At 43.8% G+C, this 24,528-nt stretch overlaps 1 protein-coding gene across 1 annotated transcript in view; it reads right to left on the minus strand.

The window, feature by feature from the left end:
- Positions 1-24,528, minus strand: part of LOC133464112 (cilia- and flagella-associated protein 46) — a 145,141-nt gene that overhangs the window by 89,557 nt on the left and 31,056 nt on the right. The window contains exons 14-21 of the mRNA XM_061746098.1: positions 20,543-20,687; positions 19,287-20,218; positions 15,882-18,539; positions 13,813-13,909; positions 11,609-11,733; positions 7,325-7,440; positions 4,093-4,205; positions 2,374-2,586 (exon numbers count right to left, since the gene is read on the minus strand). Of these exons, the coding sequence (XP_061602082.1) occupies positions 2,374-2,586; positions 4,093-4,205; positions 7,325-7,440; positions 11,609-11,733; positions 13,813-13,909; positions 15,882-18,539; positions 19,287-20,218; positions 20,543-20,687 (4,399 nt within the window). The remainder of the gene's footprint in view (positions 1-2,373; positions 2,587-4,092; positions 4,206-7,324; positions 7,441-11,608; positions 11,734-13,812; positions 13,910-15,881; positions 18,540-19,286; positions 20,219-20,542; positions 20,688-24,528) is intronic.

A 24,528-nucleotide genomic window follows, 5' to 3' on the forward strand; every position in this document is an offset into this window, starting at 1 on the left:
GATAAAATGATCGCTGAGCTGATGAAGGTGATTCCTTTTAAAGGCTTCTGAATCATTCAAAATAGGTTTTCGAATCGTCAGTCTAAAAACAGCTGTGTTTCATCTCTCTCAAATGCTGAAATGTACTAAATAAAATTCACATGTACAGCAAATGCACAAATTTAGTCTTAATCAACTGACGGTAAAGTAGCGTGTTTCTTCTTTTAGTACTGAAAAATACTTTTTTCGCACTCCCGGGCAAAAATGGGACCTGCTTTGCTTAAAAGGGACCTATTATGGCATCTATTACCTATTTTAAACAGGCTGAATGTTGAATGTTGAAATTGAATGTCTAAAAAACAAGCTTTTGATTGTTTTTGCTAAATAAATTAGAAATTCAGCCTCTGAGCCATGTCTTTATCTTCCCATTCTCTAACCTCATTATCTATGCAGGATTCTGAGTGGGCGGGGCTATGATAATGAGGCTCTGTGCTGATTGGCTGCCTGAATGACGCGATACACCGCTACGAAAAAATGGCGGAAGCTCCGGCCGGCGGAGTTAGTTGTGGCCGTGGTTTCCCGCATCGGAGGCCAAACTATGTAAATCGCTCTGTTGTTACATAACGAAAGGGAGCAGAATCGGCTCGTAGATCCACATCACACAGGACGGCTCATCCGGGCGGCTGTACAGACACTGCAGAATTTGGTTGCTTTCCTCCTTCTCTGAGTTGGCAGTCTGAGGGGAGACCACTTTATATATGTTAAAGCAAGAGAAAACCTGTTTTTCATAATAGGTCCCCCAAGATTGGCCCTTTGCTAGGGCCAATTTTGTTCAGTTTATACATGCGGCCATTGGGAAGTATAATCCAGAATCACGGCATACACTTTCATTGTTATGCCGATGATACGCAGCTCTATTTGTCTATGAAGCCGGATGAAACAGAACCGTTGGTTAAACTTCAGGCATGTCTTAGGGACATCAAGGACTGGATGTCTGGAAATTTCTTGCTTCTAAATTCAGATAAAACAGAGGTTATCATTCTTGGTCCAGACCATCTTAGGAAGGGACTAGATGGTGTTGCGATGGCTTCCAGTGCAACTGTGAGAAACCTTGGTGTTGTTTTCGATCAGGATTTGTCGTTTAAACCATATGTTAATCAGGTTTGTAAAATAGCATTTTTCCATCTCCGTAATATTGCAAAGATTAGGAAAATCCTCTCGCAGAGTGATGCAGAAAAACTAGTTCATGCGTTTGTATGTTCTAGACTAGATGACTGTAATGTGTTATTAGCAGGATGTTCAAGTAATTTGCTGAATAGGCTCCAGCTGATCCAGAATGCAGCAGCACGAGTGCTGAGGGGAATCAGCAGGAGAGACCACGTCTCTGCAGTGTTAGCATCGCTCCATTGCAATATCTGCAATATTTGCAAGACCTGATAGTGCCTTATGTTCCTGGCAGAGCTCTCTGCTCCCAGAGTGCAGGTTTACTCGTAGTTCCTAGAGTATCCAAATGTAGATTTGGAGGGCGGGCGTTCTGCTATCAGGCACCACTACTATGGAACCAACTTCCAATCTGGGTTAAGGAGGCTGACACCACCTCCACCTTTAAAACTAAACTTAAAACCTTTCTGTTTAGTAAAGCCTATAGTTAGTGTTTAGTAAACCTCTACCTCGTGCTGGTAAATCTCTAGGTAGTGTAAACTCTAGTGTGTTAGAGTCAGTAGTTATAGTTGCAGCTATAGAACAAGACTATAATAGTTAGTCTCAAATATAGCTTGGTGGTAGATATGCTGCTATAGGCTTATGCTGCAGGGGGCACCAACATGATCCGCTGGGCGGTGCCTCTCACCCTTCTTCTCCTCTCCTCTCCCTTTCCTCTCTTCTCCATTTCCATTTTTATTTATTAGAAGTATCTCATAGCTATCATTGTTGTCCATCGTTCCTGTAGTTTCTTGTGCAGGCCCCCCTTTTTTCTCTTTTGTGCATGTTTGCAGGCCGGAGCTTCAGGAGCTGCGTGCTGGCCTGCGGTACCCCCACCCCCGGTCATCCCGTTGCTGCTTCCACCTGCCTGCTGTGCTGCTGACGTCCCCGACCCCCCAGTCTGGCCTTCGGCAGGAGGGTCCCCCCTTATGATCCAGGTCCTGGTCCAGGTTTCTTCCCTCCTAAAGGGGAGTTTTTCTTGCCACTGTTTGGCTTAAGGTTTTTCTCCCACTATGGGAGTTTTTACCTACCATTGTTTATGTAATAATTGCTCGGGGGTCTATGTTCATGTTCTGGGTCTCTGGAAAGCGTCTAGAGATAACATCTGTTGTATTAGACGCTATATAAATAAAATTGAATTGAATTTAAAAGATGCACAGCTTTACAGCAGGGTCATTTTAAAATCCAGCCTACCTAGAATTCCCGGTCTTTCTGAGCAACTCCAGTAGAGTCTGGAAGGCGGGCAGCAAGCGATGGTATTCCTCAGCCGCCAGCAAGTGACTGTTGTAGTTCCACAAGTAAGTGGCCGCGTTGGCTACGAGCCACGGTTCCCGGATCTCTGCCCCCAGCTCTCCGGCCCGCAGGAAGCTGGAAGTGGCGGAGGCAGACAGAGCCTGGATCCAGTCTCTGGGAGACAGAGTTCACAGAGACTCAAAGATGTCATGAAGGGGATAAGGGATCAGAGGTGGGTAGAGGAGCCAAAATTTGTACTCAAGTAAAAGTACTGTTACTTCAGAATAATATGACTCAAGTAGAAGTAAAAAGTAGGCATAATTACTTGAGTAAAAGTAAAAAAGTACTTGGTGAAAAAACTACTCAAGTACTGAGTAACTGTTGAGTAACATCTGATTTATTTTTTAACACAACCATTCGAAAAAAACAAAAGTACAAAATAATCATCTTCAGGTAAATTAAATCAATAAAATAATAAAATAAATTCAAATTAATAAAAAATAAAAAATAGCTTAAATTAAAATAATCTTAAAGTAAATTCAAGTACTTTAATAAATAATAAAATAAATGAAATAATAACAGAATAAAAAATAAATTAAGCACAAGTAGCACAAAATTTCCAGCCTTTGTACTTTTCTTTTTTAACCAGGCAGAACTAGAACAAAATGAACTCATAGAAACTCTGTGTGTGTTTGAGTCTGTGTAAATGTGACAAAACATGCAAAAACAAAAGTTTTTCCTAAAGAATCACCCAGTGCTGTCATGAGATTGACACGTACGTGGATAAAAGGGATAAAAGAAAAGTAACAAGCTCAATGTAGCCTAATGTAGCGGAGTAAGAGTAACAGTTTCTTCTTCACAAATCAACTCAAGTAAAAGTAAAAAGTATAGTGATTCAAAACTACTCCTAAAAGTACAACATTTCCCAAAACTTACTCAAGTAAATGTAACGGAGTAAATGTAACTGTTACTACCCATCTCTGTAAGGGATGCAGGAAAGTGGTGTTTATATGTCAAGGTGTATGATGCATCTCAAACACTTTACATACTTAGGTGCTACAACAAAACAGCAAATTTGACGGAGTTGCAATTTAATTATTTGCAATTAAGAACAAATCTTTCCTAATTCAATATTTATGCATTTATGAACTTGATTCGTTTTTTTTAAATGATTATTAGTAACTTTATTTCTTTTAAATAATTATCATTTAATTAATTGAGTTGCAGTCTGATACATAATAACTGAGCTTTAGTGGCATTAAAAGCAAAAAGTAAGATACTTCATATTATAATTACATGCTGTCTTTTTCTACACAATACTCCAGTACTGTTTACTCAAAACAACTTATAACTGGACCACCATGTTTTTACACTTTTCTTTGCAAAGCGAGCTGTGGTAAGACTTTTTTTTTTGTTTATAGATTACCAGTACTTCTCTGTCTGAAGACTTTGCAAGATAAATTCAATATATTGACTGTAATTCTCACAAGTCATAAATAAGTTTTATAACAACTTACAGTAAATCAGCACGACAACAAGAACAGAAAACATCTGGGGGACTATGTGGGAGATTAATTAAAAATTTATGTTGGCACAATATATACAAAAAGAGAAAGATGTTCCCTTTAATCCCAGACTTTTTCATGCAATTCAGGATATTAAAGTAGAATCTTTTGTCACCTGTAATCAGCCCAGCGTGGATCTTCTTCAGACACGCCAACCCATCTCTCATGCGAGCGGACAGCTGGACTGTTCAATTTCACCCCCTCTGTTAAAAGCTTTTGAATAGTGGCCTAAAAAGATAAAATAAAAAAAATAAAACGTTGCAAGCTCAATAGCTGTTAAAACTTGATAATAAAAAGAGAGAACTGGTTCTGCCAAGGGACTGACAGCTTTTCTAAACACATTAAAGCTTTTGTAAATATCAAAGTAAAGACTGTTAGAGTCTCACTCCATTGGAATATAACTTAGTTAAGACTAGAAGAGTAGGTTTTCATCATCTGACTGGGAATAATGTAACTTTAAATTAAGGAGGGATAGCATGATTCACAGAAAACGTTTCTGTGTGTCGTAGAACAAAGAGAGAAATACATGAAAGGAACAAGCGGAGACATTGCTTTGTGTGTCGGGTTTGGCAAGGTCACGTCAATGCTGTGCATAGTTCCCTTCCTTTTCTTCAAAGTGCAGTCAAGTTAACATCTCCATAGAATTTATGAAGACTTTAGGCTGCAGGCTCGACGGAATGTGAGGTTACACAACAGGACGAGTCCAGCCATTTATGACTGGGAACAAATAAGATCTCCATGTAGTGTTTGCTCCTAATCTTATATTTTAAGACCACTGACCAAAAGTAACAATAATTTTTTATCGTTCACAACGTTCAACCCATCTCAGCAGGGATGCCCAGACTTCCTTCACCCCAGACACTTCCTCCAGCTCTTCCTCCAGCTCTTCTGAGGAGAGTCCAAGGGGAGTCAGAGACGTTCCCAGGCCAGCCAAGAGATATAGGGCCAGTCCCAATCCCCCCATAGTCCTACTTTTCAGCTCTACCCCTAAATTTTGCGCGTTCCCGTGAGGGTAGTGGTGTCCCAATTCCTCTTTGCATGTAGGGGGAGTGGACATAACGAGGGGTAGTGGATATGAATCTAGCCCTTCACAGCGAGGGATTTCAAATGCTGACTCGCCGACCGAGGGCCTGAGAAAACTTCCCAGAATGCTTTACGTCATCATTTGCAGACTGAATAAAACCAAAAAACAGCGCCATACGGTGCACGTCGCCGTGTAACCTACACCGTAGGCTCTGTGTCGATTTAACGTGGAACCATAAATCACCGGCGGCTCTTCTCATCCCCGAAAACATGGGGGCAAATTTCTTAACAGGCGTTATTCGGATAAACTGAGCCCAGGTTGGGGATCTTAACGTAGGGCTGCACGATTCTGGACAAAATGAGAATCACGATTTTTTTGCTTAGAATTGAGATCACGATTCTCTCACGATTTTTTTCCAATATAAAATGTATTGCACTTATTACTTTAACTTTGCAACAGCTGAACAAAAATATAATAACAATAAACATCTCTTGTCTTCTTTACACAAACCTTTGAATAATTTAAACAATAATAACAATTTTGAACAATATTTGTTCCTCCCTGAGTTGAACACCCTTTCAGAAAGGGGACTTGTAACAGATCCTGTAGTTCTGAGGCAACAAATTATTCCTCTGGCTGGGATGAACCCCCCATTGCCTTTTGCTGCTATTAAGAAGCTGCCGATACAAAAGGTAAACGTTACAAAAAATATGATGGTGCCTGATAAAAGACTGGCATCAACTTTGTAACAGCTGACATTGAACATAAAAACAATAAACATCTCCCTTGTCTTTAAATAATTTAAACAATAATAACAATTTAACAATATTTGTTCCTCCCTGAGTTGAACACCCTTTCAGAAAGGGGACTTGTAACAGATCCTGTAGTTCTGAGGCAACAAATTATTCTTCTGGCTGCTTTTTGCTGTAACAGCTGACATTGAACATAAAAACAATAAACATCTCTCTTGTCTTTAAATAATTTTAACAATAACAATTTTAACAATATTAATGTGCAATATGTGTCAGGTGATGAGAAAGGTAGATGTTTCTCCAAATGTAATCCACAATCATTAACAAAATATAACAAACATGACAACATGATAGTTGACCATGACAGGACTACAACAACCTAGAACATAGGCCTAGTCCTTTTTTTATGCAGCCATCTTTAAAAAGAAAAAAAAAAATATATATATATATTTTTTTTTTTTTAAATCGTTGTCATTTGGAAATGAGATCGCGTTCAAGCATGAATCGAGATCGCGATTTTTTAACGATTAATCGTGCAGCCCTATCTTAACGGTTACTTTTTTTGCCTGAAAAAATATTAAAACTTAATAAAGCAGCATATTAACAGCGCCACAGCGGAAATTAAAACAGCTTTTATCTCTGGGCTTCCTGATATGGTGTGACTTATGTGCAAACGTAACTACACAGTCGCTTACGTACCCGAACGTAAACCACGCAGTGACGTAGCACGTGGTGTCCCAATCCCTAGGGAAGATTACAAGGACCCTACACCTGTGGCTTCATTTTTAGGGCTAGTGGTAGAAAGTAGGGTGAACATTGGGATTGGCCCTATAGTCTCTCCAGCGTGTCCTGGGTCTTCCCCCGGGTCTCCTCCCGGAGGGACATGCCTGGAACACCTCCCTAGGGAGGAGGGACATGCCTGGAACACCTCCCTAGGGAGGAGGGACATGCCTGGAACACCTCCCTACATCCGGTACAAATGCCCACTTTTCCCGCTTTGCACCCGCCTTCAAACCGCCCCAGCACATGCTGAAGGTCCCGGTCCGATGAAGCCAACAGGACAACATCATCTACAAAAAGCAGAGATGAAATCCTGAGGTCCCCAAACCGGATCCCTTCCGGCCCCTGGCTGCGCCTAGAAATCCTGTCCATAAAAATTATGAACAGAACCGGTGACAAAGGGCAGCCCTGCATGGATATGCATAAGTGTAAAATGAAATTATACCAAAGAATAATTATCTAATTTTGCCTATGATGCTTGACCACTGACCTTCATTTTCCAGGAACTGATACTTTAAACAAGCACACAAAAATATGCTATAAAGCTGAAATGTAAAAAGCTGCATTTACATAACTGAGCCAAGGTAACTGAATGTAATCCAGCCAGAAACGTCATGTAATAATCACAGCGACATTAGGGATTTGGACTGACTAGAGAGAGAGGATTTGGTTATGAGGGTGAAGTAAGAACAGACACAGATGAATGAATGTTACCTTGATGCAGGATGTTAAGCTGTAGGAACTAAACAGATTAATGGTGTTCTAGGAAACATGAGAAGGTAGGCGCACACCTCAGCACTGATGCAGTTAATCTCAGCTAAAAGGCGCAGCAAGTGCACACGTGTTTGTCTTCCATCGCCACCATGAACACACGGTGCACCACGTTCTTCCTCTGAGCATCTGCAGTCTGGAGAGAACAGACAAACATGGATTCCAACTGTTGACAACATACCTGCATTTTATAGGCAAGTGCAAACACAAGCAGCAATCAACCCAAATCACAGTCTGAGCTAAGCTACCGCCAACTAACCACAAAAACTACAGAGCAAGCATGCAGGTGAACAAGCCAGTGTGTATGTCTATGTGTGTGTGTGCGTGTATGTATATGATCATGTGTGTGTGTGTGTACATGTCTTTGTGGCTATGTGTGTGTGTGTATGTGTATGTATACGTATGTGACTGAGTGACTATATATGTGTGTGAGTGTGTGTGTGTGTATGAGCGTGTATATGTATGTGTGGCTAAATGTAACTGTGTGTGTGTATGCATATGTGTGGCTATGTGTGTGTGTGTGTGTGTGCATGCATGAATGTATGAATATGTATACGTGTACGTGAGTGTGTATATATCTATGTGGCATGTATGTATGTGGGTATGTGTGTATGTGTGTGTGTGTATGTGTGTGTAATAAACCAAACAAAGGGAATGTGATCTTTTAATACGTTTCTGGAAATCAATTCATTCCTTCACACAATCAGTATTAGAAATGAATTTTGAGTTAAGCTCCAGTTTTTATTTATTAAATGATACACTGGATCTTCAGTTAGACCGTAAAAAAGCAGGATAATAATTATGATCACATACTTCGCTAAGAAATGCATACTTTTACTTTGGAAAGATGATTCCCCTCCAACTTTCAAGTTTTTTTTTGATCAAATTTCAGTTTTTTTACCATTGGAAAATTAACTTTGGAAAAATACAACCGTGGTCATATTTTTCAAGAATTTTGATTATTATTATTCAAAATCATTATTTTCAAAACTGGAGAACTTTTCCAAGGCAATGAGTATCTCTATTTTGGAACTTGTGCCTTATATGTATGTATGTTTGCATGTATGTATGGATATATATATATATATATATATATATATATATATATATATATATATATATATATATATATATATATATATATATATATATATATATATATATGTATATATATGTTTGCATGTATGTATGGATATATATATATATATATATATATATATATATATATATATATATATATATATATATATAGTTTGATATCGCTGTTGCTGCCATTATTTTTTTTATTTTTTTAATATATATTTATTTAATTTTGTTTCCCTTAATGTATGATTTTTATTTATTTATTTATTTTTTCTTTCCCCAGGGCAATTATGGGGAGGGTAAGAATGTGGGTAAAATAGAAATCGTGAATGTGAAAATGTGAATTGTGAAAATTATTGTGAAATAAAAAGATATTAAAAAAAAAATAAATAAAAAATAAAGTGCTATATCTTTTAAATACATACTTTTGAAAATAAAGAGGATAATTCGAACAGTTTTGCAAGAAATCTGTCCTTTCACAGTAATACTTAAATCATTATAAATGTTTGTGTGGAAGGAAACTGGACTTATTTTCTTCCAAAAGGTTTCTTGAGTTCACGCTGACTGGCTGGGGTTTCAGGGCATCAGCTGTTACTGGGACATTCACACTCATGTGTGTCCTTGACTCTCCCGCCCTCCCCATGCCGTCTCAGTGTTTCGGTCATCTGAGAGTTGTTTACCAACCTGGATAACGTGACACGTTTTGGTCACATCATTAAAGGTGTGAATGGCTGTGAAACTGGCTCAGGAGGGGAATCTGCCCTGGCCTTCTGGGGGATAAAACACTTCAGCTGTTTTCTTAGCCATCTAAACCAGCAAATTACTTTCTCTGCTTTCTTTTTTTTTTAAATCAACTGACATTGATTTGAATTTAAAGAGAAAACCCCAGTTTCATTCTAAATTGATTTAAGCAGTTTGACCATGATATATTCTAACCACTCTGGATCACTCCAGGCTGCATGCGTGCATATCTTTCACAATGACAGCCTGCTGCAGACATGAGCTGCTTGTGAAACAGCATTTTAGTTTTTCTAAAGGGGAACATTTAAAATGCCAGCCGTCTGTCAGTGACTGAATTCCTGTTGCATAATTCTGAGGAGGAGTCTCTTTTCTCAGGTACACGAGTGAACATCATAATCCAGTTCTGCAGCCAGCCAACCTTCAGTTCTCTGGTATTCTACTGAAGACCAGAGAACAACTTTTACATTTTTCAGGGTTCTCCTATAGGCTTGGAGGTTAAGTAACGTTTACAACATTGTTTGAGGTTTACTCCTGGTTTGTCTCTTGTTCAGTCATTTTTTCATTGCCGCGTCATTGTTTCTTCCATCATTGCTTTCTTGGGTCTTTTAGTTGCCTCTGCCAGGATGTCTTCTGTAGCTCTGTGTGACAGCTCCGTCATAAATGTACGGAAGAGTATTAGGGCCAGGCAGGAGAAAAAATGTAAATAATATTTTGGAGGAGGAAGATTTTTTTTTCATTATGCACTTCGAGAAAAAAGTCGAAATGTTGAGAAAAAATTCGAAAAGTCGAGATTAATTCTCACTGGAGAGACCACGTCTCTCCAGTGTTAGCGTCGCTCCATTGGCTACCCGTAAAATTCAGAATCCAATTTAAAATTGTATTGTTTGCGTATAAAGCCCAAAACGGCTTAGCTCCGCATTATTTGCAAGACCTGATAGTGCCTTATGTTCCTGGCAGAGCTCTCCGTTCTCGGAGTGCAGGTTTACTCGTAGTTCCTAGAGTATCTAAATGTAGATTTGGGGGCGTTCTGCTATCAGGCACCATTACTATGGAACCAAATTCCAATCTGGGTTAAGGAGGCTGACACCACCTCCACCTTTAAAACTAAACTTAAAACATTTCTGTTTGGTAAAGCCTATAGTTAGTGTTTAGTAAACCTCTAGCTGGTGTTGGTAAATCTCTAGGTAGTGTAAACTCTAGTGTGTTAGAGTCGCTCCTGTAGTTTCTTGTGCTGGCCCCCCCTTTTCTTTTCTTTTTTCTCTTTTGTACATGGTGCAGCATCCTCTGCCGGTGGCGAAGAGCATCTCTGAATGCACAACACCGGAACCTGCAGCGTGGGAGTGAGAGGGGCAGGGTAACGGCCCGGGCAGGCGGGGGAGAGATTTGTCCATCAAGACTCCTCTCCCTGGCCCTGCCCCTTCTCAACCTTTCCCCGACCCTGCACCCCAACCTGGGACTTGCTGATTGGGCCGGAGCTTCGGGAGCTGCGTGCTGGCCTGCGGTCCCCACCCCTGGTCATCCCGTTGCTGCTTCCACCTGCCTGCTGTGCTGTTGATGTCCCCGACTCCCCAGTCTGGCCCTCGGCAGGAGGGTCCCCCCTTATGAGCCAGGTCCTGGTCCAGGTTTCTTCCCTCCTAAAGGGGAGTTTTTCCTTGCCACTGTTTGGCTTAAGGTTTTTCTCCCACTAGGGGAGTTTTTACCTGCCATTGTTTATGTAATAACTGCTCGGGGGTCATGTTCTGGGTATGGGTCTCTGGAAAGCGTCTAGAGACAACTTTTGTTGTATTAGACGCTATATAAATAAAATTGAATTGAATTGAATTCAATTGAATTAATGTTGAAGTACAATTTCGAGAAAAAAGTCGAAATGTTGAGAAAAATGTCAAAATTTCATGAATAAAGTCGAAATGTCATATTGGACCAAAAACACAAAAAACAAATATGTCTGGAGCCGCAAAAAATGAAAAGTCTTGTATAAGCCTTAGAATGAAGGCAACACATGCTGCATGTTTCTATATTAGTTATAACTGGAGGAAGATTTTTTTTTCATTATGCACTTCGAGAAAAAAGTCGAAATGTTGAGAAAAAAGTCGAAATGTCGAGAATATTGTTGAAGTATAATTTCAAGTTCAATTTAAGGAAGGAAGGAAGGAAGGAAGGAAGGAAGGAAGGAAGGAAGGAAGGAAGGAAGGAAGGAAGGAAGGAAGGAAGGAAGGAAGGAAGGAAGGAAGGAAGGAAGGAAGGAAGGAAGGGAAGAAGGAAGGAGAGAGCAGGAGGAAAGAAGGATAGGAGAATTAGGTCATTTTGACCCGAAGACAGTACAAGGGTTAACTTCCTACTGGGCCTTCCTTTTTTTGTATTTCATGCATCTGTTAAAGGGTCAAACAAATGACACATTTTTGTTTTTGTCGTGTTTTAGGAAACTACAACTTTTCTGGAAATGGGTTCTGTGTTTACTTTTTGTTATCTCATCATCTTACCCTCAGTCTGGGAAATCCTCCACCGTCCATCATCGTACAGCAAACAGAACCGACAGGCCGCCCGGCAAACATCCCACACTTCCAGTTTCCTGGCCGTCCTTGCGAGCGTCGCCCACAGCTTCGCCCTGGAAGAACCAGCAAAAAAAGATAAGACTCAGTGATTCCCTGTTGAAGGTTGTGGCCAGAACAAGGGCACGGCCACACACCACGACCTAAAACCGTTTATGTTCGGGGTAATAAATAATGCAAGGTGGCTTTCAAGTCCTGGTATTTTTGCTCTCTTTTGACCCTGAAGCCTGTCGTTTCAGACGGACACAGTTTGGAGGAAATGATAGTTTAGACGCTGCACTGGGAATGATAAAATGAAAGGGAAGGTACAACTTTAGTAGCAGAGAAGATCAGCGGATCAAACATTCATTAGTATCTAATGTTCTGTAAACACTAGAGTAGTAAATTGACAAAGCAATAAAAGTCTGATTATATGAGCAATTTTACAGTTGGCCTCCTTTGAGGCTTGATAACTAACGTAATAATAAAAGATGATAAATTACATGAAAGCTTCTCTTTTTTTCACGTTTTTCCTGCATAAAGTCAATGTATTTTCGGTCTCAAAGTCAATGCCAATAACTTTGTTTTGTTTTTTATATTGCTTTTATCGGTACACAGGGGTGTACTCCTGCAAAGCTGATAGGACTTTTGAAGGCAAAGACACAGAATATTCTTCAATGGCCGTGTCAGTCACCTCACCTCAGCCTAAAGCTACTTTCACATAGAACGCGGCAACACCGCCGGGATGGCACTAACTCAGCGCAGACTCAGCGGCGAGTGGGCGCAGACTCGGCGCCGCCGGGTTACCGCCGGGTTGCCACCGGGTTGCCGCGGCAGCAAGAGCGCAATACGGCGCAAGACGCCCCAAGCTGCTGCTGCGAATTGAACATTTTTTAATTTCACCGTGCGCCCTGTGACGACATCTCGGCGGTGTCCAATAGGAGAGAAGGTGCTGGAGCAGGGTGGCCAACCCTGGTCCTCGAGAGCCACACTCCTGCATGTTTTAGATGTTTCCCTGCACCAACACACCTGATTCTAATTAATGGTCCTAATTAGCTTGTCATCAAGGTCTGCACATTTCTGTTGATGACACAGGTACTTGTATCATGGTGTGTTGAAGCAGGGAAACATCTAAAACATGCAGGAGTGTGGCTCTCCAGGACCAGGGTTGGCCACCCCTGTGCTGTAGGGAGAAAAAGAACTTGCAGCTTGTAGATCAGAGACGATCAAGATGGAAGAAAGAATGATCTTGGCTGTGAGTCTGTGAGGAGCTGTGGGATGAGACTGCAGTCCTATCGGGACATCAATAAAAAGGGACAAAAGTGGAGAGAAATCTCCCAGAATTTGGACATACCTGGTGTGTTTAAAAGTGGTAGAAATGTGATATTCTTTTGCTCTTTTAACAATAAAATGTTTATTTAAAATAAAATATAGCATTTACATGCCTCATATCAGGATCATATCAATATACTATATGGTTATGAAACTTTTTTTCGGTCGCCAAGCAACTTGCAACAAATTTGTACACGATGCGCGCAGGCGCGCCCTGCTCTGCTCCCTGCTCTGCGCCCACCCTAGCGGTGTGCGCGGCGCAAACCGCGTTCTAGGTGAAAGCCGCTTTGCACGGCAACCCAGCGGCGTGCGTCCACTTGGGCCTATGCCGCCGCGCAAACTCGGCGGCGTGCGCCCTGTTGCGCGCCGCCGACCTCGGCGGCAGACCCTGCCCCCTTGCGCGGAGGCAGCACATACACAATGAATGGGAAAGCCGGCGGCGGCTGCCGCTGTGCACCTTCTATGTGAAAGTAGCTTGACAGAGCTTTTGTTTCAATTAAGAAAAAAACTGAAACTTCCACAAACAAGCAGCAGCTGAAGGTGGTTGATTTAGAAGATTTAGAGATTTAGAACTGGGTGAAGTCCCAGAGCTGCAGAACTGCAGGCAGTCATTGCCTGGAAAGGATTCTCATCAGAACATTAAAGATTATGGTTAAATATTTATATTATGGATATATTCAATGTTATTTTGTCCGAATACTTTGGAGCTGCCCAAAATGAAGTTGCTTTGTTGTTGACGGTGTATAAAAGCAAGATTATAAAAACTGTCCGTCTTCAAGTAGCTAATTATGCATATTAAAATAGGAAACAGGAAAATCCCGCACCTCTCCATCCCGGTTTCGTCCTCGCTTTGTCCGGCCCCGTGTGCAGATGTGGAGCGATGCCGAGCTTTAGCAGCGACTGGATCAGATCCAGGAACGCCTACGGGAAACAGACAATTGTTGAAATACTGTATGCATAAGTCAAACTTTAATAATGTTGGGAAAGTGTCTGCATTGTTTATACATAATAAATCAATACAGTTACTGGCAATTACATTATGTATAAGCTTCAGTCAGCCTTGTGCAGTGTTACCTAGACGCTCACACGTTGCTGCCATTTATAGGACATATGCAAAGCAAAAATGTACTTGATCTATAAGTACAATTCCTGTAATTGCTGAACTACTAACCGTGTAATAATAAACTTTATTTCTATAGCACCTTTCATAGGAAAATCGCAGCTCAAAGTGCTTCACAGTAACAGTACAAACATGTCAAGAACAATGAGAAATAGAGAAACAACAAGAGCAAATAAAACAAAAAAAACACAAATATTTAAGTGCAGTGATATAATACATAACCCTGACAAGATTCAAAAAGCTACTAAGATAGGATAAAAGATAGGATAAAAGCAATGTTGAATATAAAAAGGTAAAAATGCTGCACTGAGTCGTAGGCAAAAATAAAAGATAAAAATATCAACAAATAAGAGTACAAGATAAAAATGATCATATAAAAACATTTAAAAGTATAAAAGTAATGCAGACAGTAAAAATCAATGATATATAGATAAAAGGAAAGTGACAACTAAGGCGCGGTTATCTTATGTATAAATGCTTGAGTGAAGAGAGAGGTTTTAATAATAATAAATAATCTACCGACTCTTCCCTGATGTTTTTTGTCAGTGTGTTCCATAGTTTTGGGGCGTAGTTGACAAACGCTGCATCACCCTAAAGCATCTTGTGTGGCACATGTATGAAAAGTTTGATTCATTGATTGCTTGATGGTTAAAGAGCGGGGACCCACGTATGCTGTTACGGTTTCACCTCCACTCATTCTAATGCTGTCCCTCCACAACAACCGGTCTGCCCACAGCTCGCGCTCTTCACCACAGGTGACATGAATGTGGGTGATTAGGGAAGGAGCGTCCAGCCAGGTCCAGTAAAGCTGCAGCCTCTCTCCCCATCAGATGCCTCTGCCTATTTAAACCCCGGTTCTTCACTCATTCATGGCCAGATCTTCCCTAGGAATTGCCTGTTTTTCTCCTACCCGTTGTGCTGCGATCAGGTTGGACTGCCAGCCAATTTACTCCACTCCTTCACCCTCCGATCACCCCAGACTGCCTTAGATCCAGCCCACCATGCCTGAACCGTTTTTCCTCCCACCCAAACCGCAATAAAGGCCCTTCCCGGCATTAAAGTACACCTCTGTCTTCCCGTGTTTTTTTTTTTTTTGTTGCCCCACTTGGTTCTTATTAGGTATAAATCATTGTATAATTGTGACAGGCTCACAAGGAGGAACCCAAGAGCGAGACAGTGGTGGAGTGAAAAATGAATTTATTTTAGGGAAGGGGAAAAAGGGGGTCCGGTGGGGGCAGAGGTGGTTGCTGGCCCGGGGAATGGCTGGCATGGGGAGGAGAGGATGATGGAGGACTGAGTGGAAGCCAGGGGTCGCTTGGAGCTGGAAGGTGGCTAGGAGAACAGGCTGGTTGGTAACTGGAAGATGAGAATGGTCCTGGGGGAACAGCAGAAAAGGCAGTCAATAACAAGATCAAAAAATAGCAAGAAGCTTTCACGAGGGTTTTCACTGGGATCGGCCTGAAGTGCGCACCACGGAGGTTTGACAACAATCTGGCGAGGAGTGGTGGAAAAACCAGTGTAGATATACTGCAGTGGAGATGAGTTGATGGCAGGCAGGTGTGGAGACTGAGGGAGCTGATGAGCTGATGGCAGACAGGTGTGGAGGAATCCAGGAGCTGAGTGTGAGTGGCAGATGACCACACAAAACAAAACACAGGGAGTGACAAGGAAACACAAGGGAGGGGAGAACACAGGGAAACACAGGGGAAGAGGGAGGTACAGCCATGGCTGTAACAGTACCCCCCCCTCAACGGGCGCCACCAGGCGACCCACCAGGCTTGTCAGGGTGCTCACGGTGGAAGTCCCGGACCAGGGACGCACCAAAAATATGCCGACGAGGAACCCAGCAGCGCTCCTCAGGCCCATAACCCTCCCAGTCCACCAGATACTGGAAGCCCCTGCCGCGGCGGCGCACGACCAACAACCGCCGGACAGTGTAGGTCGGATGGTCATCGATGACGCGGGGGGGTGGGGGGGCCGCAGCTGGAGGAGACAGTGGGCTAGTGGAGACCGGCTTCAACTGGGAGACGTGAAATGCAGGGTGAACCCTCATGTGAGGAGGAAGCTTGAGCTTGACAACGGTGGGATTTATGACAGAAAGTATCTCATAAGGGCCAACATAACGGGGTGTGAGTTTCTTGGAAGAGGTTTGCAGAGGGAGATCCTTAGAAGAGAGCCATACTTTCTGACCTGGTTTGTAGTTAGGGGCCGGTGTCCGATGGCGGTCAGCAATGCGGCGATTGCGGTCAGCAGTGCGGAGCAAGGCAGCACGGGCATCCTTCCAGACCTTGCGGCAACGGCGAAGATGAGCTTGGACCGAAGGGACGGAGATGTCCTCCTCCAAGGCTGGAAACAGAGGTGGTTGGAAGCCCAAGGAACATTCAAAAGGTGACATACCCGTGGCGGCACTTGACAGGGAGTTGTGTGCATACTCAATCCATGGCAGGTGGGTGCTCCAGGAGGAGGGGTTCCTAAAAGCAACACAGCGAAGCGCAGCGCCCAGGTCCTGGTTGGCCCGCTCCGTCTGACCGTTAGTCTGGGGATGATAACCGGACGACAGACTCACCGAGGCGCCGAGGGCCTGGCAGAAGGCCTTCCAGACCTGCGAGATGAACTGGGGCCCACGGTCAGACACAATGTCGGAGGGTATGCCATGGAGGCGGAAGACATGGTACACCAACTGGTCAGCGGTCCCCAAGGCTGTAGGGAGCTTGAGGAGAGGCACAAAGTGCACAGATTTAGAGAACCGGTCCACAATGGTTAGTATAGTGGTATTACCTTGTGAAGGTGGAAGTCCAGTAACAAAGTCGAGGGCTATGTGAGACCAAGGACGAGCTGGGACTGGCAAGGGACGGAGTAACCCGGCAGGTGGTTGGTGAGAGGCCTTGGCACGGGCACACACCGTACAGGCGGACACAAAGGCACGGGTGTCAGAATCCATTGAAGGCCACCAGAAATGCCGCTTAAGGAGGGACAGGGTACGGGCAGTTCCGGGGTGGCAAGCAAACCGGGAAGTGTGCCCCCACTGGAGGACTTGGGAACGGGCAGAGCTAGGCACAAAGAGACGATTGGGAGGCCCGTTACCTGGGTCCGGCTGAGCCTGTTGAGCATCCCTGACAATGGATTCGATTTCCCATGTAACTGCTGCCACCACACACGTCTCAGGAAGGATGGTGTCCGGAATAGAGGGCGTCTCCGCCGAGGAAAATTGGCGGGAGAGAGCATCTGGCTTCAGATTTCGAGAGCCTGGACGGTAGGTAAGTATAAAAGAGAAACGGCCGAAGAACAAGGCCCAGCGAGCTTGACGGGAGTTGAGGCGTTTGGCTGTCTGGATGTAAGCCAAGTTCTTGTGGTCGGTCCATACGACGAACGGATGTTCGGCCCCCTCCAGCCAGTGCCTCCATTCTTCCAGAGCGAGTTTGACAGCCAGCAGTTCCCGGTTCCCAACATCATAATTCCTCTCTGCCGGTGACAGACGGCGGGAGAAGAAAGCACAAGGATGCAGCTTCTGGTCGGTGGCAGAACGCTGAGAGAGCACAGCCCCCACTCCAGAGCTGGATGCGTCGACCTCCACAATAAACTGACGAGTGGGGTCTGGGTGGATGAGCACAGGCGCAGAAGTGAAGAGCCTTCTGAGACCAGAGAAGGCTGCCTCGGCCTCAGGGGTCCAAGAAAAAGCAGTCGCAGTGGAGGTGAGTCTGGTTAGGGGTGCGGCCACCCGACTGTAGTCTCTGATGAAGCGGCGGTAGAAATTAGCAAAGCCAAGGAACTGCTGGAGCTGCTTAACAGATGTGGGTTTGGGCCAGTTAGTCACTGCCTGGATTTTAGCAGGGTCTGTTCTCATTTGTCCACCCTCAAGGATGTACCCCAGGAAAGAAACTGAACTGGCATGAAAATCGCATTTCTCTGCCTTCACAAAGAGTTTATTCTCTAGGAGCCTCTGGAGTACTTGTCGGACATGTTGGATGTGTTCTTCTGGGTCTTGGGAGAAAATCAGAATGTCGTCAAGATAGACAAACACGGTTCTGTTGAGGAAGTCACGGAGTACATCGTTCACTAGGGCTTGGAACACAGCGGGGGCATTAGTCAGACCAAAAGGCATCACAAGGTACTCGAAGTGTCCAAGAGGGGTGTTGAAGGCCGTTTTCCACTCGTCCCCTTCCTTGATCCTGACAAGGTGGTAGGCGTTTCTCAAATCCAGTTTTGAAAAGACAGTGGCTTTCTGGATGGGTTCGAAAGCTGAGTCGATGAGGGGTAAAGGATACTTATTTTTGATGGTGATGGCGTTGAGGCCTCTGTAGTCAATGCAGGGGCGGAGAGTGCGATCCTTCTTGGAAACAAAGAAGAAACCTGCTCCAACTGGGGAAGAGGATGGACGGATGATGCCAGCAGCCAGCGATTCATGAATGTATTGCTCCATTGTCTCTCTCTCTGGACGGGAAAGTTTAAACAGACGACTAGAAGGCAGGGGAGCCCCAGGGAGGAGGTCAACAGAGCAGTCATATGGGCGATGAGGGGGAAGGGAGAGAGCACGCTGTTTGCTGAAGACCTCACCCAAATCGTGATAAACAGCTGGGACTGTTGACAGATCTGGGGGTTCCGAGGGGGGAGGGGAAACAATGGCCTCTACTGGGGCAAGAGCAGACTGCAAGCAGGTTGAATGACAAAAGGGACTCCAGCTAACCAATTTGCCAACAGACCAGTCGAGATGGGGATTGTGTTTCTGGAGCCAGGGGTGACCTAAGACAATGGGGGCACTGGGAGAGGAAATTAGATGGAACTGGATGTACTCATGATGATTACCAGACAGGATGAGATGTACAGGTCTTGTACGGTGTGTCACAAGGGCGAGGAGATGGCCATTGAGGGCATTAGCCTTCAGGGGAACGTCCAGGGGCTCGCTGGTGATGCCTGTTTGAGCAGCTAGAGTGGCATCCATGAAGCTCTCGTCCGCACCAGAGTCCACCAAGGCGGGTAGAGGCAGGGACAATTGGTTCCAACATAATGTGGCATTGAACTGCATTCAGGGTTGGGGTTTAGGAGAGGAAGAAGTTTGGCTCGACAGAACCCCCACTGCTACTGACGAACCTGTTCCTTTTGGCCGATGGGGACAAGAGGCAAGGAAATGACCCTTTTCGCTGCAATAAATGCACTCTCCAGCTTGCATTCTCCTCTGACGCTCTGTTGGGGAGAGACGAGCCCGACCCAACTGCATGGGTTCTTCAGGGGGTAGAGAAGAGGAGGAGCTGGAGGAATCACTGGAGCGGGACCTGGCACAGGGGATGGCTCGGGGAGCTAAGCTGGGTTGAGGCACAGGCAGAGGGCATGACATGGGAATTTGTGGACGGCCTGCTTTCTCCCTGCGGCGCTGCCGCAGACGGTTGTCAAGACGAGTAGCCAGGGAAATAAGGGAGTCCAAATCCTCCGTTTCATCCCTCGCCGCAAGCTCATCCTTGATGTAATCCGCCAAACCATTCATATATGCTCCCTGCAAACTTAGCTCTCCCCACCCACTTTCTGCTGCCAATATCCGGAACTCAATGGAATAGTCCGCAACAGACCTGGAGCCTTGACAGAAAGAGAATAGCTTGCTAGAAGCTTCTTTGCCTTGGATGGGGCAGTCAAAAACTTTCTCTAACTCCGCCACAAACTGAGGGTAGGAAGAGAGCACGGGGGACGCTCTATCCCACAGCGCTTTAACCCACTGAGCTGCTCTCCCGGAAAGCAAACCCATAATAAAGGCAATGCGTGACTGACCTGAGCTATATGTTGCCGACTGCTGCTGAAACACTAGAGCACACTGGAACAAAAACTGTCCACAAGCTCCCGGCTCGCCAGAGTATCGCTCCGGGGTCGGGATGTGAGGTTCCCGGGAAGGCGGAGCTGGAGCGGCCTGAGCTGGGGGTGAATCAGGGTGAGCAGTGACTGGAGGAGCAGCGGGTGATGAAGCAGGGAGTTGGGAAATACTGGTGGTTAATGCCTGTAATGACTCCCCTACTTCACGAAGAAGCTTGTCATGTTGTCCAAGCAGGGTCCCCTGGGAAGCCAGAGCACGACGGAGTGAATCCACGTCCGCTGGGTCCATACTGGCCAGATTGTTCTGTGACAGGCTCACAAGGAGGAACCCAAGAGCGAGACAGTGGTGGAGTGAAAAATGAATTTATTTTAGGGAAGGGGAAAAAGGGGGTCCGGTGGGGGCAGAGGTGGTTGCTGGCCCGGGGAATGGCTGGCATGGGGAGGAGAGGATGATGGAGGACTGAGTGGAAGCCAGGGGTCGCTTGGAGCTGGAAGGTGGCTAGGAGAACAGGCTGGTTGGTAACTGGAAGATGAGAATGGTCCTGGGGGAACAGCAGAAAAGGCAGTCAGTAACAAGATCAAAAAATAGCAAGAAGCTTTCACGAGGGTTTTCACTGGGATCGGCCTGAAGTGCGCACCACGGAGGTTTGACAACAATCTGGCGAGGAGTGGTGGAAAAACCAGTGTAGATATACTGCAGTGGAGATGAGTTGATGGCAGGCAGGTGTGGAGACTGAGGGAGCTGATGAGCTGATGGCAGACAGGTGTGGAGGAATCCAGGAGCTGAGTGTGAGTGGCAGATGACCACACAAAACAAAACACAGGGAGTGACAAGGAAACACAAGGGAGGGGAGAACACAGGGAAACACAGGGGAAGAGGGAGGTACAGCCATGGCTGTAACAATAATATGTTGTGCTGAGATTTTCACACTCACAGTTAACATTAAAGCAGCACAATGTAACTTTCAGCTTTGGTTGAGTTTGGCGGCTCCTTTGGACAAAAGCAGTAGTGCTTTACCAGAAGTGTGGAAGGGTTCCTACCATGCTCCTCAAAGTTACATAGTGCCAGTGAAGGCGATACAGACCCCTCAGACCAGGACAGAGGTTCATTAAACCTGTTGGAAGTTGATGTACCATCACAATGATGATGATGAAATATTACATTAAGGTGGAAAAGTTACATAGTGCTGCTTTAAAACAAAAATTGCAAGTGAATCTCCAAATGTGTTTTGGGTAAAATCATTCGTCATCAACAGCCGTCTATCAACGTCATACGTCATCATGGATCACTTGTTATAAACACAAAAGTGATTATAAACACAAAGTTATAAACACAAAAGTGGAGCGATAAAACGCAAAGAAAAAGAAAAGAGGGAGCAAGAAAAGGCCAAATTGCCCAAACTAGACGCATATTTAGTTGGCCCTGATCCTCCTCCTGTGGGAGATGAACCTGACATTGTTAGCAACGATTCATCCCGGGGCCCGGGCCGCCAAAAGCTGCATCGTGGTCAGGGAGCAGGTTTACAGGTAACTACAGTTAGAACAATCACAGACACACACTGGCAGCAAGAAAATGTGAGTTTGTGTTAAATTGTTGATATAGTAGCCCGAGCTTATTTCCTTCTCTGAGAGACTTTCATTTACTGAGGCTTATTTTGAAGTAACAGAGGTATCCGTGCATTTCTTGTCCAGAATTAGGCAGAGGGGAGTAGTGAAATGAAGAATCCATGAGCCACCGTGTAAAAATACCTCTCATTGACAGACATCTAAGAAACGGTACAAAATTGTGGCAATTGTACTGTATATGCTCCAATTGATGAGTTCTACTTGACTGGAGGATTGCATCAGTCGCTGGCTTTGAAGAGCAGAATGCATTATTATACGTCTGCGTCTCGGAGGACGCTGGAGGTTCGTTGAGGAAAACAAGAGGTGCTTGTGAGAACCAAAGGGATTAACCCACGCCCGAGGAAGAAGCCCTTTGACTAGCTGTCAAAGGCAAGTTCTTTCCTGGGTCATTAGGACGGCTGAATCTTCATTTGATGCCGTGGACCGAGGAGCGCGGTATGAGTCAGAGATGAAAGGCTCTCCCTGAGCTCAGGCTGTTCTACTCCAGGATTCATTCACACCGCTGATGGAGCTGCAACGTGAAGCTGAAAGACACTCTGGAAGACGTCCCTCTGAGAAATCACGCCCGGGCAAGAAACAGAGCTCAATGCTGTCACTGTAAGGTGTTTTCTCTGTACGTATAACATATTCCATACTGATATTGGTCTGCAACACTGGGTTATATGTGTAATAAGGTTCTGCCTTAATTTTACTGCATCAAATTATGTGTAAAGGCTGTGAAGAAATGTCATGATGATTTCCATCTTTTGCACCTGCCACAACTGTTACCTGCTTTTCTTTGTTTAACCCTTGTACTGTGTTTGGGTCAAAATGACCTAATTCTCCTGTTCCTTCTTTCCTCCTGCTCTCTCCTTCCTTCCTTCCTTCCTTCCTTCCTTCCTTCCTTCCTTCCTTCCTTCCTTCCTTCCTTCCTTCCGTCCTTCCGTCCTTCCTTCCTTCCTTCCTTCCTTCCTTCCTTCCTTCCTTCCTTCCTTCCTTCCTTCCTTCCTTCCTTCCTTCCTCCTTCCTTCCTTCCTTCCTTCCTTCCTTCCTTCCTTCCTTCCTTCCTTCTTTTCTCTCTTCCTTCCTTCCTTCCTTCCTTCCTTCCTTCCTTCCTTCCTTCCTTCCTTCTTTTCTCCCTTCCTTCTGTCCTCCCTTCTTCCCTTCCTCCTTCCTTGACCCGAAGACAGCACAAGGGTTAAGTGAAAATGTGGTCGAAGTGGTCATAGAAAATGGATGAGATCAAGACATGAAAAGACAGAATAAACAAACCCTTCTGCCAGAAGTATTGTCAGGATACGGGATAAAACAAACATAAAACAAAACAAAAAAACAGATCAATACACTGGATTGGGTTATTGCCTCCAAAGCACAAAGTGCACACGGATGCCTGCATGTTTTCAACTATGTTTTTGGACTGAGTGAATGCATTACTTATATTCTAAAAGTTAGATACCCAAGGTAATGCAATAAAACAGTTTGCAGTGATTGCATGTAAATTCTGTGCAGGGCCAATTATCTGCCATTATTAATTCAAGTTAATCAGAGACTCCAACCTCACTTTAGCTTTCTCTTTTTCCTCCAGGTGACTTTTACAAGTGAAAAACTCAGATCCGTGGAGTCTGAGGGATTTTTCTGATATCGTCTCTCCAAACTTTCTAAACTGAAAGTCACACTACACAGCCACAAGTGTGTATGATACTGTTCAAAACTCATTAATGGAGCAAACATTGTAAAAGTACCATCGGGGGAAATGTAAAACACAAAAACTGTGCAAAACCGTGTGGGAAGACCAGCCCACTGAAAACATTAAAAGATGAGCAGCGCTCTCGACTCCGAGACACACAGAGTGCAGATTCACACGCTTCATCTACTCCTTTATTTCACAAACTCCAGATTCTTACTATTTATGATATCAATATTTTTCAGATATGTGTTTTTACTCATAAGCTAAATTCAAGTGAAGGGAATATTCCTGAAAGTTCAAGACTTACTTTAAATTAAATTCACAGGTTCATTCTTATTCAACTCGACAATCCTCAGATCTTCATCCTCCTAAATTTCTCACTTGCAGACGTCAATGTTCGGTGAGATTTAGGGACTAAATTGTGGAATGATTTTTCCCACTTGGCAAAGACTCTTCCTCTTTGAAATGTTACAAAAGATGTTTGAAGGAACTTGACTGCTGTTTTGTAACTGTTTTCCCAATGTATTGATGTACATGTATCCATGTTCTTTTTTTTTTGTGTTTCACTCATAGTGACATGAACCGTCTTATTTGCTCAGGAGTCAATATAAGTAATATAAGTTGTAAAAACAATATCCCATGCACACTCACACACACTTATTTTTTTGTATTTATTCTTTATTATTTATATATTGCATTATTAGTTTGCCATCACTTTTGGGTAGTTATACTTTTTGTTTTTGTATGTTAATCTTGTGTTCTTTATAACACATTAAATTTTAATAACTTCGGTGGAGGCTTCAAATAAGCCCATTGGGGTTTTTGCCTATTCCTGCAACTATAGTATTTATATTTGATATTTTCTTGTATATTTTTAAAAACTGTGCAAAACAAACTAAAAAAAAAAAAAAAAACAGCTCAAATGATCCTTTTCCAGCTGTGAACCAAGTTAACAATGTTTTAAAATGTGACACTTACATTTATGGACGTTTTTTGCCTTTGTGAGGATGTTATTAGGGAAAGGAGAGTTAATCAGCTTTAAAACGTTCATCCCATGTCTGTTTCTGGTGACAATTTGTAAAAGTAACTGGTAAAAAAATGGGTCTGACAGAAATCCTCAACTACTGTTCAGGATTTCTGTCATTGCTGAATGTGATTACATGTAAGTGCAGGATAAATAGATGTACATCCTGTACTGTATCGTAACAACCACAGACGACCACGGAGCATTAATCTGATTACTGGTGCTGCTTTTCTACTTTCCTTATCAAAAAAAAAAAATTATTCCAGGCTTAATCATCACCAGACAGTAAATAGTAAATTGTGCAAATT

The sequence above is a fragment of the Cololabis saira genome, chromosome 17, assembly GCF_033807715.1.
Source record: "Cololabis saira isolate AMF1-May2022 chromosome 17, fColSai1.1, whole genome shotgun sequence".
In the NCBI taxonomy this organism is placed as follows: Eukaryota; Metazoa; Chordata; class Actinopteri; order Beloniformes; family Belonidae; genus Cololabis; species Cololabis saira.